Raw genomic sequence first — 16,848 nt, forward strand, 5'->3', positions numbered from 1 at the left:
GTCACCCCTGAATAGGATTAGTGCTGACTTTTTGTATATTCCCCATTCCAAATCATGTATCTTCATCTTTAAATTCTAGTAGCTGAAACTGACTGTGTTAAATCCATGAATACCACAGGTGCTATTCATGTTTCAATTTTTCTTCTTTTCTTATCTTTCCAGCTTTGACCGCCATTGAAGGCACAGCACATGGAGAGCCCTGCCACTTCCCTTTTCTTTTCCTGGATAAGGAATATGATGAGTGTACGTCAGATGGGAGGGAAGATGGCAGACTGTGGTGTGCTACAACCTATGACTACAAGGCAGATGAGAAGTGGGGCTTTTGTGAAAGTAAGTATTGATTTGTAGGAGGAATGTCCACGTTGCTCCATGTCTTGGACAGCATCTTTAAGGCCTCTGCTAGCCATCTTTTTCCACCCTTGACAGACATGGTCAGTGTTGATAATATGGTTATATCCTTAAAGAACAGAGTTTAGTACAAGAAGCGTGCGGTGTACTTACTTATTTCCAGCCTGTCACTCGGCAACTTATCACACTGTCTTACTTAGAGAGGGTTTTCTGTTGGTGTGCACAAGTTGTTCTGCAAACCCTCAGGCAGGCTGCTAATTTAATAAATGTAAAACATTTACATTTATTAACATTAAGGAAGAGCCTAGCTTGTGTGGCTCAATGGTTGAGCATCGACCTATGAACCAGGAGGTCATGATTTGATTCCCGGTCAGGGCACATGCCTGGATTGCTGGCTCTATCCCCAGTGGGGTACGTGGAGGCGGCAAAATAACTTAAAAAACACTTTGAGCCCTGGCCTTTGTGGCTTACTTGATTGGGCGTCCTCTGCACTGAAAGATTGCCAGGTAGATTACAGGTCAGGGCACATGCATGGATTGCAGGCTCAATCCCCGGTAGGGGACATGCAGGAGGCAGTCCATCTATTTTCCTTTCTTGTATCGATGTTTCTCTGTCTCTCTCCCACCTCTACCTTCTTCTCTTTCTCTCAAATCAATTTTTAAAAAAATCTTTTAGCCCTGGCCGGTTTGGCTCAGTAGATGGAGTGTCGGCCTGCGGACTGGGGGTGTCGTGGGTTCGATTCTGGTTAGGGGCACATGCCTAGGTTGTGGGCTCGACTCCCAGTGGTGGGGGTGTGGGAGGCAGCCAATCGGTGATTCTCTCTCATTGATGTATCTATCCCTCTCCCTTCCTCTCTGAAATCAATAAAAATATGTTTTAAAAAAATCTTTTAAAAACACTTGGAGTAAGATGTGCTGTGCTTAGTAGCATTTGAGAAATCATGTTTGTTTCACCTTCCTGCATGTTAATGTCAGTATAAGGGGGCTGACCTCTAAAGGTATTTTTTCAGGAAAAACTTTGTAACTAATAAAGAACAACAGAAAATCTTAAACATACCTCTTTGATTCCAAATAACACTTTCAAAATAATGGCTCTGGTAGATAATTAGGCACTCCTAGAAGATAACATCAAATATAGCCCATCTTGGGTATAGGCCAGTGTGATTAGGAACTTTGGTATAATAAAGTCAGATTTTTTATATATATAAGAACTCCTATTTCTATAAATATTGGTCCTAATGGAATATTCAGATATCTCTTAGTGAGTTCTAGATTTCTGGTACAATACTATATTACAGTAGCAAAATAATTTTTGAGAAATCTATAACAATTCTGTGATTTTCAGTATTGGTGAATAAGGAAAAAATAGAGAACTTGAACTTCAATCAGAAACTACATTTAATAAAAATCAATTTTTTTTACAAAGTTTTTATTATATAATTAATCAAATACTTTATCCTTATAAAGATACACAGTATTTCAGGTGAGGCTTTTAAAGTGTCTTTTGAGTGCCCTAGCTAGTTTGGCTCAGTGGATAGAGCATCGGCCTGTGGACTGAAGGGTCCCAGGTTCGATTCCTGTCAAAGGCATGTGCTCGGTTGTTTTGGCTTCATCCACAGTAGGGGGCGTGTGGGGAGGCAGCTGATCAATGACTCTCTCTCATCATTGATGTTTCCATCTCTCTCTCCCTCTCCCTTCTTCTCTGAAATCAATAAGAATATATTAATTTTTAAAAAAAGTGTCCTTTGACTAAAATGTTATTTTTCTGATTTTTTAAAAAAATATATCATTATCGATTTCAGAGAGGAAGGGAGAGGGAAAGAGAGTTAGAAGCATCAATGATGAGAGAGAATAATTGATTAGCTGCCTCCTGCATATTCCCTACTGGGGATTGAGCCCATAACCTAGCCATGTGCCATTGACCAGAATTGAACATGGGACCCTTCAGTCTGCAGGCTGACGCTCTATCCGCTGAGCCAAACCAGCGAGGGCTGACTATTGTTTTTTAATAATCCTTCTGTCCTTCTCATTTTAGCTGACTTGGCATATAATCATAATTTGCTACTGAAATTTCAGTTAAATTATATTAAAAGTTTTAGAATTACTAGCAGAAAAGTACCCTCCAAAAGCAGGTTGATAGTGCTTTCTCTAAAAGAACCTGATGTAAACGAGTTGTGTGTTTTTTAAGTCTTATCTTCTGTCAGGTAAAGTCCACAGTTAAAATATGTGTCTTTGGAGTCAGCTTTGTAAAGAATGAAAGATCATTGTGTTTGTATTCTCAAAAGGCAGAATACATGCTGATGCTTGATAAATAATTGGTGTAGAATTAAAATCCATTTAAGTGCATTTAACATTTTGTTTTTAGCTGAAGAAGAGGCTACTAAAAGACGGCAAATGCAGGAAGCAGAAGTGATGTACCAGACTGGGATGAAAATCCTCAATGGAAGCAATAAGAAAAGCCAAAAAAGAGAGTAGGTAGCACTGGGAGTACATGCCTCCCCTAAGACAGGCCATTACAGAGATAAATAGCGAAGTATTTTTTTTTAAGTGTTTCGACAAAACAGAGGCTTTGTTAAGTTGCATTATAAGAAGTTTAATACCATATATGGACTTCGGTGGCATTTTTTTTATCAGATATTAGCTTGTCAGGATAAAAAGGTGGTAAATACTGATCCCACCAATGTACAATGAGCAGAATGGAAATAATGGACTAAAGTTGTAGTTTCCAAGAACCAAGAATACATATGCTATTTAGAATTTAAAATTACATAAAACAAACATAAGGAGTTATTGTCAGGTGTGTTTTTTGGTTTGTTTGTTTTTGCTTTATAATATTCTTGCAGACAAAGACTAGAATTTAGGAATTTATGCTTGGAAAGAACGTAAAACAAGTGACTGTCTTCTAATGTTTCATGTCCCTTTAATTTCAGCTGGCTTATATTCTGTGCAAAGATTTTTTTTTAAATTGCAATGGTTATCACTGTATTATTTATGGGACACCGTATTATTACAGTTCTTTCACTGCACATGTAATTAATGTTTCTGGAAGTTTTGGGAATTACTATTAGTGTAATTAGACTATTCCAAGGTATTAGGATGACAGAGAAAACTGGTACCTTACATCAAAACAAAGTAGCCAGTATGTTTTCTATACATAAGTAACATGACTATAGAATAAGGAAATAATTTATGTTGCATTTCAGTAGATCTTTAAAAAATGTAATAAAAGTTCCAAATTATTGCTAATGTGTTTTTAATTATTTATATTTAAAGAGCATATCGGTATCTTCAAAAGGCAGCAAGCATGAACCATACCAAGGCCCTGGAGAGAGTGTCATATGCTCTTTTGTTTGGTGATTACCTGTCACAGAACCTCCAGACAGCTAAAGAGATGTTTGAGAAGCTGACTGAGGAAGGCTCTCCCAAGGGACAGACTGTAAGTGTACTTGCATTGGAGAGTCTCCTCCCACACAGCACTTGTTTGTTTTAACAGCAGTTTACTCTTTGTGCCCTAACTTCTTTTGAAAAATAAAAATAAAATAAAATATCTTGCCCAGCTGGTGTGGCTCAGTGGTTGAGTGTCTACCTATGAACCAGGAGATCAGGGTTCGATTCCTGGTCAGGGCACTTGTCTGGGTTGCAGGCTCGATCCCCAGTGTGGGGTGTGCAGGAGGGAGCTGAACAATGATTCTCTCCTATCATTGATGTTTTTCTCTCCCTCTCCCTTCATCTCTGAAATTAATTTTAAATAAAAATAAAATACCTTTGAATATTAATTTTGTGGCAGATCATTTTACCAAACTTCTTATTCTTTTTCCTTTGTTTGAGAACATTTATGGTCACTTAAGGCATCTTGCCACAATATGTCTGTAGTTTTCCAGATTTGATCTGTAGTGAATGAAACGTGAAGGTAATTGGCTTTTACCTAAATTACTCACCAGTGAGTTTCTTTCCAAAGTTCCAATGTTCCAACTCTTATTAATCTTGATGTTTTTAAACATATATATTACAGAACCAGTACAGGTCCATTATAAGAAACTAGAAATACAAACTAAAAATGCTAAGAAAGTCAACAATGCATATGTACAACTAGACATGAGCATTGGTAGTATGTTAGTGCATGCACACCCTCCTAGACCTTTTTTTTTGTGTGTATAGATACATACAAATTCTTGATTAAAATAAGATGTCATTGTCTACTGTTCCATAATGTGCTCTTTTCAATTGTTAATCTTCACCTTTCCTTTCCAGTAAATTTCTACATCATATAATACCCTTAGCATATTCAGATGGTATTGAACAGAACATTTCCTTTATACTAGTTTTGTCCAAACCTAACCCCGGACTATACCTTATATTTGGTTGTTATTTCTAGCGTTACCATCCCCTTTCTTTTTTTTTTCTGTGTTAGAGAGGGCTCATTTTTCTGCAGAATGTCCTCACTCAATTTATCCATTTACTTCTGCATGGTGTCCTTTAGTTTGTTTTTTTCATCATCTATATTTCCTATAAACTGGCTGTCACAGCTAAAGACTGATGAACTCAAGTAAAATATTTTTGGCTGGACTGCATTATGGGGATGTTCTGCATTCCATATTGCATAACACCATTTGATACAAAATATCTGTTTGATTCCCTATTAGTAATGGTAAGGTTGACAACTAGGATTTAGGGTGCCACCACATTTATTTAAAACTGGAGGCCTGGTGCACAAAATTTATGCACGGGGGGGGGGGGGGGCGGTCCAGTCCAGCCCAGCCTGCACCCTCCAATCTGGGACCCCTCGGGGAATGTTCGATTGCCAGTTTAGGCCCAATCCCTGGCAGTTGGACATCCCTCTCACAATCCTGGACCACTGGCTCCTAATCGCTCACCTGCCTGGTCGCCCCTAACTGCCCCCCCCTGCTGGCCTGGTTGCCCCCAACTGCCCCCCCCTGCCAGCCTGGTCGCCCCCAACTGCCCCCCCTGCCAACCTGATTGCCCCACGCAGCCTGCTGTTCAGTCGTTTGGTCGTCCCTCACTAACCCCCCTGCCAGCCTGGTTGTAGGCAGCCATCTTGTGAGGGTGTGATAGTCAATTTGCATATTATCTCTTTATTATATAGGATGCCTTTAATAATTCAGGTTTACTGAAGGTTTTAGATTTGCTTAGTCACAGGTAGAAGTCTGTTTTCAGACTATTTCAACATTAGCTTATACTTCGATGTTGTCAAGGCAAAGGATAGGACTTTACTAGTGCATTCTTTGATTGGTTGAATTTTTTTAGAAATGGTGTGCTCTAGCATTATAAAGTGACCTTTCTTCCTTGACTGCTTCACCTTGACCTCTGGCTACCTCTTTGTGTTCCTGGGATAGTGGATCTTGGCAATCTCTTATCCATTTCCATTGTGTATGCCCCTTTGTGTTGATGTAATGGTGTAGGAGTTGTTCTGTCCTTATAATAGTTGTTCATCAAGATCAAGTAAAAGCCATGTTTATGTTCAGCCTTGTTTTTCTAGTTAATAAGTTATTAAGTTATCTTTAATCTTCAAGATAAACATTTTGACTTGTTTAAAGTTGTATTTCATTGTGTAATTTGTAAAACCTTGACTGCATTTCTGAGGCTTTTTAATTCCAAGTGGTACATACTTGCAACAATTTAAATAGTTTCCCATTTAAAGATTCTTTCATCTTTTCGTAGTTCATAAAACTATGTCTGTCTTGGATAAACTTCCACCAAAGGCAGAATTCTTTTTTATCATTTTATTTTAGGCTCTTGGCTTTCTCTACGCCTCTGGACTTGGTGTTAATTCAAGTCAGGCAAAGGTAATATTATTAAAACTTTAATTTATATGACATTTTGAATTGAGTAAATATATGTGCCTATGTTCAGTTAAGCATTTTTTGTTCATTTACAGGCCCTTGTATATTATACTTTTGGAGCTCTTGGGGGCAACCTAATAGCCCACATGATTTTGGTAAGTAAGACTTAAATGGAAGAATACTAAAATTGAGTAGCAGAAGAAATTTTGGTTAACAAGTGACCATTGTTTCTGACTTTCATGATTCAGATTTACTTTTATTCACTAAGACCAAATACTCAATTGAATATTCTTATTAATGAATACAGTAACTGAATCTACATGTGGATGAAAACTGTTAGAGTTCACAATTTTTTATGAAAATGACTAATTTGGCTGATTGCCCTTAAAATAAATATCTGATAAATGGCTCTTTTTTTTTTTTTTTTTTTTTTTCGTAAGTTGGAATTGTTTGTCAAAGTCATTTTTTTAGATTGGTTGTCACAGATGTTATATTGAAATTGATGGACTTACTATGTAAAGAACCTATAAAGTTCTTTAAACCTATAAAGTGGTCCTTTAAAGTTCATAACAAAGTATCTTTTATGTGCCATTTGATACCATTGATCCCTTAAATGGCTTAGTGGTGAAATAGAGAATTTTTCCACTAAATTCTTTACTGTGGTGTATTTAATCTGCCTTGTACTTCATAAACTGACTTTGGCTAAATCACATGACCTCTATCTCATATTACTATGTTTCAAATGAATATATAAATTCATTCTTACAAGAACATAAAGGACAGAGTAAGCAGAAATGAGACTGAAAGCAGGAAAAAATATGGAAAAGAATTTACAGCTTAGTCATTGATGAGCTATAATACTTAAAAAAGAAGGAAAATCTGTTTCTCTGGCCAGCTGGGTGGTTCCTAACTAATTTTACTCATACGTTCCAAAAATATTCATTGAGTACGTGTCATTGGGATACCAAAGATGAGTAAGATACAGTTCAACAAGCTTTTAATCAAGAAAGGGAGGCACAAGTAAGGAGACCATTATAGCACAGCATGAGAATGTCAAGGAATCACCTATCCCAGTGGTCAGCAAACTCATTAGTCAACGGAGCCAAATATCAACAGTACAACGATTGAAATTTCTTTTGAGAGCCACATTTTTTAAACTTAAACTATATAGGTAGGTACATTGTTATTAATTAGGGTACTCGTAAGCTGGCCTTTGCTAAAAACGTGGTATTTTGTGGAAGAGCCACACTCAAGGGGCCAAAGAGCCGCATGTGGCTCACGAGCCGCGGTTTGCCGACCACTGACCTAGAAAGTGGCATTGGAAGGAGAGGGATTTAAGGAGGTACTTCTGAGGAAAGAAGCAGCTAACCCTGTTCTTGAAAGGTAAATTGTGGTGAGTGAATGTAAAAAGCAGAGGTATCCAGGCAGTGGGAGCAAGATAGTATGTAGAGGGACAGCAACAAGAGGGAATGTGGTGTTTGCAAGAAAACACAAGCACTTCAGTGTGGCCAGAGAGTAGAATACCGACCAGTAGTTCACAACAGGGCAGGTGAACAGGAATCACATACGCAGCTGTACGTCGTGCCAAGGAGCATGGACTTTGTCCTGTTTACATGGACTCTGTCTTGTTTACAAGGATAAACTGCTGAGGGAGTTTAAGTGAAAAATAAGGGTTTGTTCTAATTACTTACCAGTCTTCTTCAACAGTGGCTACAGAATAAGAACATTAAATATTATACATGTTTTTATACAGTAATGCCCTAAGGATTGTTGAAGCTTGTAAAATTATTTTGAGTCTGTACTAAATGACTCCAGAGACCTCTACTTTCTGTTCCTTGCTCTTTATTATTAGCACTCTTCCCCTTATTCTGAAGTCATTTATTGCTGGGCTGCTTCTAAATAGTCCCTTGACTTCCCTATTTTGCTCATTTGTTGCTGCTTCTTTGCTAATTTGAAAGAGTAACCCTTTTTTAAAATTGTGTATAAAATAAGAATAAAATCTGTTCCAAGCAAGACCTTAAGTAATTTTCTCCTATAGGTAAAATGTGTACACTGCATAAAGGTCATTGCATCAATTTTGATTGCTCTAGGAAATTTATTTTTTTAATATATTTTATTGATTTTTTACAGAGGAAGGGAGAGGGATAGAGAGTTAGAAACATCAATGAGAGAGAAACATCAATCAGCTGCCTCCTGCACACCCCCTACTAGGGATGTGCCCGCAACCAAGGTACATGCCCTTGACCGGAATCAAACCTGGGACCTTTCAGTCCACAGGCTGACGCTCTATCCACTGAGCCAAACCGGTTAGGGCTTATTTTCTAGTTCTTAGTTATTTATAGTCTGCTTGTTGAAGTGGCTAAATAAATTGCCTCATGACCTAAAGCTCAGGAAAAATGGGGTGATAGTGTCCTTGGACCAGAAGACAGCAGAATTGCATGCCGAGTATGGTTAGCTCTATTTGTTCCAACGGGATGCACTGAAGCACATGAAACCGCCATCTTCTCACTGAGGCTGTGTTGCAGGGCTACCGCTACTGGGCTGGCATCGGGGTCCTCCAGAGTTGTGAATCCGCGCTGACTCATTACCGTCTTGTGGCCAACCATGGTATCTATGTTTTTGCCTTTCACCTTACAAAAAAACACACAAAAAACCACCAATAAAAAAACTAATTTTAAATTCATCTGTTTTTATTGTACTGCTTGAAATGTCATGAATGGTTCTTTTCAAGTGGAATCGTCTTTACCCTAGTTCAGGGGTGGGGAACCTTTTTTCTGCCAATGGCCATTTGGATATTTATAATATCATTCACAGGCCATACAAAATTATGAACTTAAAAATTAGCCTGCTATCTTTGGTCAAACTTTAGTTAACTCACCCCCTAATGTCCTGGTAGGGTCAGATCATATGATTTTGCAGGCCTTCCATGGCCTGCAGGCTGGACATTCCCCACCCCTACCCTAGTTGATTAAGAATTACTTACCTTTTTTTAAATTTTGCTATGGACTCCACTTCTTCAGTATTTTGTGGAAAAAAAACTAAATTTACTTTAGATTGCTGTTTTATATCTACAGAATACTATAGGAACAGTTTCCTGTAACGTAATATCTGTCAACATTTGGCAACTCGAATTGTACTTCTCTCTGTGGGACACTCCTGCTGACTTTCATCCATGACATTACTTTGTCCCCCTGTTTCAGTTGCTAGTGATATCTCGCTGACAGGAGGCTCAGTAGTGCAGAGAATACGGTTGCCAGATGAGGTGGAAAATCCAGGAATGAACAGTGGAATGCTAGAAGAAGATTTGATTCAGTATTACCAGTTCCTAGCTGAAAAGGGTGATGTACAAGCACAGGTATGTGTTTCAACATCTCATGTACTGTCTTAATGCATTGTGTATTGCAGTCTCTGGGGCAAGCACTTATATCTGTAAGTAACATTTTTATTGCTTTTAGCAGTTATTAGCTACATTATTTTAGCTATACACTCTCAAGACATGTCATTTGGATTCATCTGGGATGTGGACTAGTCATTCATGGTTCCTAAAAGCTGGCAGGGTGACTCTACTGTGCACCACAGTTGAAAACTGCTTGAGTGGAGCAGCATTACAGTGATGATGAAGGCTCTTCATGGAGTCACCAAGACAAAAACTGCCACTTTCTCTATAAACCAAAAGGCTCTGGGACATGTGGGATTTCAGATGCTCTTCAAAACTGTTCATGTTTCCTTTGCTCATCTTAGATCATAGTTTTCTCAGATTAATATTCTTGAGTATTTCCTTTAGAGTAGATTCATTGGTGGCAAATTCAGTATTGGATTAAAAGCAGATATTTTTAGTTTTTAAAAATGTAAAGTAGCGTAAAATCTTCAGGCGGTAAGGCTAAATCTTTCAATTTTTGTAATAAATAGAAACCTTTTTAAACCTTTTTTGTAATAAATAGAAACCTTTCTTGTCGATTTAATGGTAATCACACTCCAGATGCTACCCTTGACTTTTTCCTCATTTTTGATCATTTTCAGGTCGGTCTGGGACAACTGCACCTGCACGGAGGGCGTGGAGTAGAACAGAATCATCAGGTAACTCTTCTGTTCCTGGGGGCTTTGCACTTCCTGTTGTAGCAAGAAATAATTCTCCAGATGTATTTCTGGCTAAGTCAATGACAATACCAAGTTTGTGTTATTAAGACAGCCATCACAAATGAACCTTTGAGGTTTAACCTCTGAGGAAGCTGAAGAATGAAAATGTGATTATACCTCATACGGGTGGGAAATGTTTCATCAATTCTAAAATCTAGTTCTTAATACTGCCAAAAATACATAAGCAATGTATTTTTTTCTATAGGTATGTGATTGAAGTATGTCTTAAAACTCCCATTAGAAAATATTTTCTAGAACTAAGGAATATTCATTGTTGAGTTTATGAGAAATTAGGAGTACACAATGGTAATAGTCAGATCTATATCTGGTCATCAACTTTTGTCTGCTTTATGTCCTAAATGTCACCATCTCTTCCCTTTTCTTCCGTCAGTACACCTGTCACTTGTGTGAATTATCTACTGCTTGAATTTCCTGAGCAGTAGCCTGTCTTTGTGAACCAGACATCTGATCATATGGCTCCCTTGCTTAAAACTCTTGAGTGGTCCACAGTTTCTAGTAGCTTAAAGACCAGAACCTTTAACATGGCCCCTTAGGCACGTTCCCATCTCGGTTTACCTCACCAGCCCCTTGCTTTCTCAGTCACAGGCACGAGGATCTTTTCTCTGGTCTTTGAAAATATCAAGAACCTTTCTGTCTCAGGACTTCTGGAATGCTAGCCTATCCGTCTAGTCTAGAGTAAATATTACCCCACCCCTTTCTTCATGTATCTAATTCCTTGTCATCCTCCAGAGTCAACTGCAATATCTTTTCTCCTAATGTCTCCTCTGGCCTCAGCCCCACTCCAGGAATAAGTCATGTGCCACAGTTAGGATTTCTGAAAATCTGTATTCCTTATGGCCCGTGTCCATTGTAAATTAGTTAATGATATAAGTTAGTTAATTAAATTGTTTCATCCACTAGAACATAAGGTCCAAAAGCATGGGCTGCGTCTGCCTTATTTGCCACTCTTTTCCCAGCACCTCACAGTGCCTAGCACATAGTAACTCTATGAATGCTTGTCAGATTCAAAAAGCTTTGTTTTCCTCCCATGCCGGTTAAGTATTCTAATGAAGGTTACTTCATGTACCATGACCCGTCAACTTTAAGAATTAGATGTATCAACACAACTATGCCAAATATCTGCTTTTAAAAATTCAGGTGGCATTTTGACAGCTCTTCTTTTCTTTTCTTTTCTTTTTTTTAAAATATATATTTTATTGCTATTTTACAGAGAGGAAGGGAGAGGGATAGAGAGTTAGAAACATCGATCAGCTGCCTCCTGCACACTCCCCACTGGGTATGTGCCCGCAACCAAGGTACATGCCCTTGACCGGAATCGAACCCGGGACCCTTGAGTCTACAGGATGATGCTCTGTCCACTGAGCCAAACCGGTTAGGGCAGCTCTTATTTTCTTTAGATCTTTAAAATGTTTGTCATTAGGCCAGTGCAGCATCAGATAAAATCTTAATGAAAACGTCAGGTGAGAGGACAGAATTCTGGATAAGTTTGCTGCATACCTTTTGCACAACAAATTTTGAAATATTTTGGGTGGTGTATGCCACTTACCTGTGAAGCAACTGCACAAATAAATTATTTTACAGGCTATAAAGAGAGAAGAAAAGGTTTTCCCAGTACATGTTAATTCAACAAATACTTGCGTGCTTACTATGTGCCATTCACTGCTAGGCATTTCAGATACAATACTGGACAGAATAACTTCAGTCCTTAAGTCCTTACACAGTTTCAACTTTAATAGAAGAATTCCATACTTTTTATTTATTTTTTTTTGCATTTGCTACTTTTTAAATGATCATAGCAAAAATACGTAATAAATCGTGATTGTTGTTACTAAGGAAAATTAAAGTGTCTAATAACAGATTACTGAGTGGGAGGTGGCAGTTCTCTCTGAAGAGAGATGGGTGACATTTAAGTTGAGCCTGGAGGTAAAATTATTCCAGGCCAGAAAGAACAGTATGTGCATAGGCCCCAAGGCAGGAAGGACAAGGCTGGCATGCCCAGAGTGCAGAGAGCAAGAGGGAGCAGTACTGAGATAAGTAGGGCCTGATCATGACAGTATATTTTCTACATAACTGCAGGGGGCTGTAAGGACCAGCATACAGAGATTTAAAAACAGTCACTTTGGATAACCCAAGAATAAAAAGCAGGGAGGTCAGGGAGTATTTTAGAAGTCAGGTGAGAGATAATGTAGCTTTGACTAGAATTGTGGTAACGGAAGGTAGAAGATGGATGGATTCAGGATGGATTTGGTGATAACAGGACTTAGTGATAAATTGGATATGAGGGGGGTGGGTACCTTGGAGCAACCAATAGGTGTCATGTTGCCATTTACTTAAACTGAGATTCTGCCATGCAACAAGATTTTTTAACTGTTCCTGAAATAACTATTTTGGTTAAAAGCCAAGGGCAGATTCTATTAAAAACTATTTTAATAAATTCTTTCCTCACAGAGAGCATTTGACTACTTCAATTTAGCAGCGAATGCTGGCAATTCACATGCGATGGCCTTCTTGGGAAAGGTACTGTACATCCCATGAATGTATTGTGTAATAGCAAGAGGTGTTTGCAGAGTAAGTACATACTGTGTGCAAGATCTACAATTTACCCAAAACAAACTGGGAATAAAAGTTACTGTGTCTTGTCCTAAGGTATTGCCAATCTGAGGCCGTTTCCTAGGTGAATTAAACGTAACAGCATTTGCTCTTCAATATGTTAATTCTCCACTGAAATTCACCACCACTATCTGAGCTCCTACTTCTCATATATCACCTATAATAATAAAAACGTGATATGCAAATTGACCGAATGGCCGAACAGCGGAACGACCATCCGGACGTCCTTCTGGACGACCTTCCAGATGAAGCTGGGGCTGCAAGGGCCGAGGCAGCCGCTGGGGCTGCGAGGGCTGAGGCTGCAAGGACCTACTCCTGCACGAATTTCGTGATAGGGCCTCTAGTACGTAATAATGAGGAATCGATGCTGTGCGGGATTTTGCTAGTCTGTCATAATTACCTGTTAACTTCTATGCTAAATAGAGGCACTTAGATTTGGTTGGAATTTGTCTGCAGACCTTTTCATCGTCTTAAATGAGACAACCATTACCCACCTGTCAGTGGGGTCCTTTTCTCAAGAGGACATTTAAGTCTAGAGACTTAATGAGTAGATTCCATATGTCATGGCACAATCTCTTAACTTCCTTTTTCATTATTTTGAAAGCTAATCTAGTGTAAACTGATCAGTATTTTCATCTATAACCAAATCCTAATGTTAGGAGGCTCAGATAGAATATATCGCAAGGTTTTTCCAAATAGAAAAATCTAATCAGTATTTGCCACAGGATCACAGTTAGTTAATTGGGGCCTAAGAACTTTACATTTAGATTTTAGGCAATAGTGGTGTTCCTCATGATTCTTGTTAAGCATCTAAGAACTTTTCATTTGAGCCCTTTCAATCTTTGCTCTAATTACTAATTAATCCTATCTCAAAAATGATGTCTTTGTCGTTAATGTGTATGTGGATAAAAACAGTATTGGTTATTCTGTTCTTTCTCTTTGTCCTTTATCATGATCCCTGAGACTTTAATCATTTGGTGCTTGAAACCTTTTAGAATAACCATTTAGTTTTTTCTTTTCCTAAACTTTGACTACCTTTGATCTTAGCCTGGGAGAAGTAGTGGTAGAGGAGAAAGGAAAGGACATTGCTGATAGCCTTCCTTTCCTCGTTTAATCACTGATCCCAAGCAATGTGTCAGAGGAGAAAGGAAAGGACATTGCTGATAGCCTTCCTTTCCTTGTTTAATCACTTGATCCCAAGCAATGTGTCAACCCAGTTAACTACCCTGGGATAGAATGAGAAAATAGATTCCTCTGGGGGTTAAAGATTTCTTCTCCTGAGATTGACCTATAAGTTGATTTATGTATTTATGTATTTATATATTTGCTAGAGGCCAGGTACACAAAATTTGTGCATGGGTAGGGTCCCTAGATCAGGGCTGATCTGCGGGGCAACCAGCAGGGTGATCAGGGGGCCCCTGTGGCACCCGCCTTGGCTGCCTGTGGCACCCACCTTGGCTGGCTTAGGGCCTGCAGGCCGGGGGCAGCTCCTGCATTGAGCGTCTGCCCCCTGATGGTCAGTGCGTGTCATAGCAACTGGTTGTTCTGCTGGTCATTCTGCCCATTCAGTCAATTTGCATATTAGGCTTTTATTATATAGGATATTAAGTTCATGGAACAGATGGTCATAAGGTAAATCATAAATTTGATATGACAGAAAGTATAATGGTATAACAATGTCTACTTTTCAGGTTTTGCTTTTAATTCTAAAATATCCTTTGGGGAATTCTAATTTTGTTAAAAGATTTCATGAGATCTAACAAAAACCAGAATGAGATGAGATAGGAGAACAGTGTAACTGGAGAGAGGATTATACCTCATAATAAAATTGGGATCTGTTTTCCAGATGTACTCAGAGGGAAGTGATATTGTGCCTCAGAGTAATGAGACAGCCCTTCACTACTTTAAGAAAGCTGCTGACATGGTAAGACCTTGTGACTCAGTGCATTCAAGTGTGTATCACGTTACTATTATTTTAATAAATAAGTTTATTATATTAAAAGATGAATCATGACCGTCATGCCATAAATTAGTGAAAGCATTTATGTAAATATGGTTCATGTGAATGAATTGAATGGGGAAAAAATTCTCAATTTTTTAGGGGACAGATTATTGTATATTAAGCCTCTCTCATATTTTACTGAGAAATGTCCTGATCAGGGAAATGTGATTTTAGTAATGGAATTGAAAGTTACATAATTTTCCTTATCTGTGTTGCAACTTGAGGTTTAAAACTTACACAATTGGGTAATTTTGATAATAACAGTACATAATTTAGGCATTCTCTGGTGCAAAGAAAGCAACCTATGAATACTTAAGACCCTATATGCCTCCAGTTTGTACCATACATATATCTCTTTGCCAGCTATCTGTTACTGTAGATCTAAGTGTCAGTTGAGCATTTCCCAAAGGAGTGCTGTGCCACTTTTTGAAGATGCCTTTTATCTGAGTTTAGGTGAATTCTAGGTTTTTCTTTTTAAAGTTTCAAAACAATGATTATCTTTGGTTTTCAATACTCCAATAATCTTAAGCATTTCTTTGCCGCCTAATCTCCCATATTGCTGTTATTACATGGTTCTTGACTCTACCCCATGGAGTCTTCCTTCTTGTGTGAGGAGGAAGGTTACTAATTAAAAACCTACCCACGAATGAGCAGGCTGGGGTAGGAGGGGGGCAGGGGCCAAAATTAAAAAAAAAAAAAGCTACCCAAAAAAGTGACCTGTTTTTAGTCTTTAAAAGATGAAATATGTTAGTTATGTTTTATATCATAAATTCATGGAACAGATGGTTATAAGGTAAGTCATGAAAATTTAATCCTAAATGAATATAATATTTTCTCTTTTTCAGAAAATTTTTAAAAAACCCCAAATACCTAAAAGTCAATATTATGTTTAGCTTGATGGGAAGGAGAAAATTTTGTTTTGAATTGAAAAGTGCTAAAACGGGTTTGGAACATGCTTGTAAATTGTTTATTTTGCAGGCATTTAGTCTTGCCTACTTTGTAATTAATTCTTTCACTCTTTTGTCTCTGGTTTGCAGGGCAACCCAGTTGGACAGAGTGGGCTTGGAATGGCTTACCTCTACGGGAGAGGAGTTCAAGTTGTAAGTTTCCCATCTAACATACTGATTTTAACAGGAGTCAGTTGGTGAGGTAGGGAAGTATTCCTTAGCTAGCTCCCAGCCAGCCCCGGCAGGCCATTTCATTATAACCAAACCTAAACTGTTTCCTGTTGTCCTTACATCCTTCACCCTGTACTCGCTGTACCAACTGCCTTGTTAGAACGGCTCTGACTCTGGCACCTGCTCCTGAAGATGTGAAGCTGTTTCTCATCCTCCCACCAATGCTCTCTGCCCTGTCTACTCTTCCATCTCGCCTAGACTTGTACTTCTTCACTCAAACCTAAGAAAATGCTCAGGTCTCTCCCATTTAGAGGAGAAAAGCTTTCTGTTCTACCCTTTGCCCTTCTAGCTTCTTTTCTTTTTTTTTTTTTTAAATATGTTTTATAGATTTTTTACAGAGAGGAAGGGAGAGGGATGGAGAGTTAGAAATATCGATGAGAGAGAAACATCAATCAGCTGCCTCCTGCAAACCCCCTACTGGGGATGTGCCCGCAACCAAGGTACATGCCCTTGACCGGAATCGAACCTGGGACCCTTCAGTCCGCAGGCCGACGCTCTATCCGCTGAGCCAAACCGGTTAGGGCACCACTACCTCTTTTCTCTGCAACCCTTCGCTGCACAGCCAAGTTTTTCCATAAAATGAACTATATGAGCTGCTACCACTCACTCATTAGCTCAGAGCAGTTGGGTTCTGACTCATGAAACTGCTCAATACAAGTCACCCAGAAACCTGAATGTCAACTCCAGCTGACATTTTTTGGTTGCATATCATAAGCTCTTTCTTCCCTGGAGTTCTGTGACTGCAAGGGCTC

General features: G+C 38.7%; 1 protein-coding gene across 1 annotated transcript in view; it reads left to right on the forward strand.

Moving 5' to 3' along the window:
* The window catches only part of SEL1L (SEL1L adaptor subunit of SYVN1 ubiquitin ligase), a 50,170-nt gene that overhangs the window by 16,431 nt on the left and 16,891 nt on the right, over window positions 1-16,848 (forward strand). The window contains exons 4-14 of the mRNA XM_080641775.1: window positions 163-330; window positions 2,713-2,818; window positions 3,621-3,783; window positions 6,098-6,151; window positions 6,244-6,303; window positions 8,674-8,755; window positions 9,349-9,503; window positions 10,169-10,225; window positions 12,755-12,823; window positions 14,763-14,840; window positions 15,956-16,018. Coding sequence (XP_080497901.1) covers window positions 163-330; window positions 2,713-2,818; window positions 3,621-3,783; window positions 6,098-6,151; window positions 6,244-6,303; window positions 8,674-8,755; window positions 9,349-9,503; window positions 10,169-10,225; window positions 12,755-12,823; window positions 14,763-14,840; window positions 15,956-16,018 — 1,055 coding nt within the window. The remainder of the gene's footprint in view (window positions 1-162; window positions 331-2,712; window positions 2,819-3,620; window positions 3,784-6,097; window positions 6,152-6,243; window positions 6,304-8,673; window positions 8,756-9,348; window positions 9,504-10,168; window positions 10,226-12,754; window positions 12,824-14,762; window positions 14,841-15,955; window positions 16,019-16,848) is intronic.

The sequence above is a fragment of the Plecotus auritus genome, assembly GCF_963455305.1.
Source record: "Plecotus auritus genome assembly, chromosome: 1".
NCBI classification, from domain to species: domain Eukaryota; kingdom Metazoa; phylum Chordata; class Mammalia; order Chiroptera; family Vespertilionidae; genus Plecotus; species Plecotus auritus.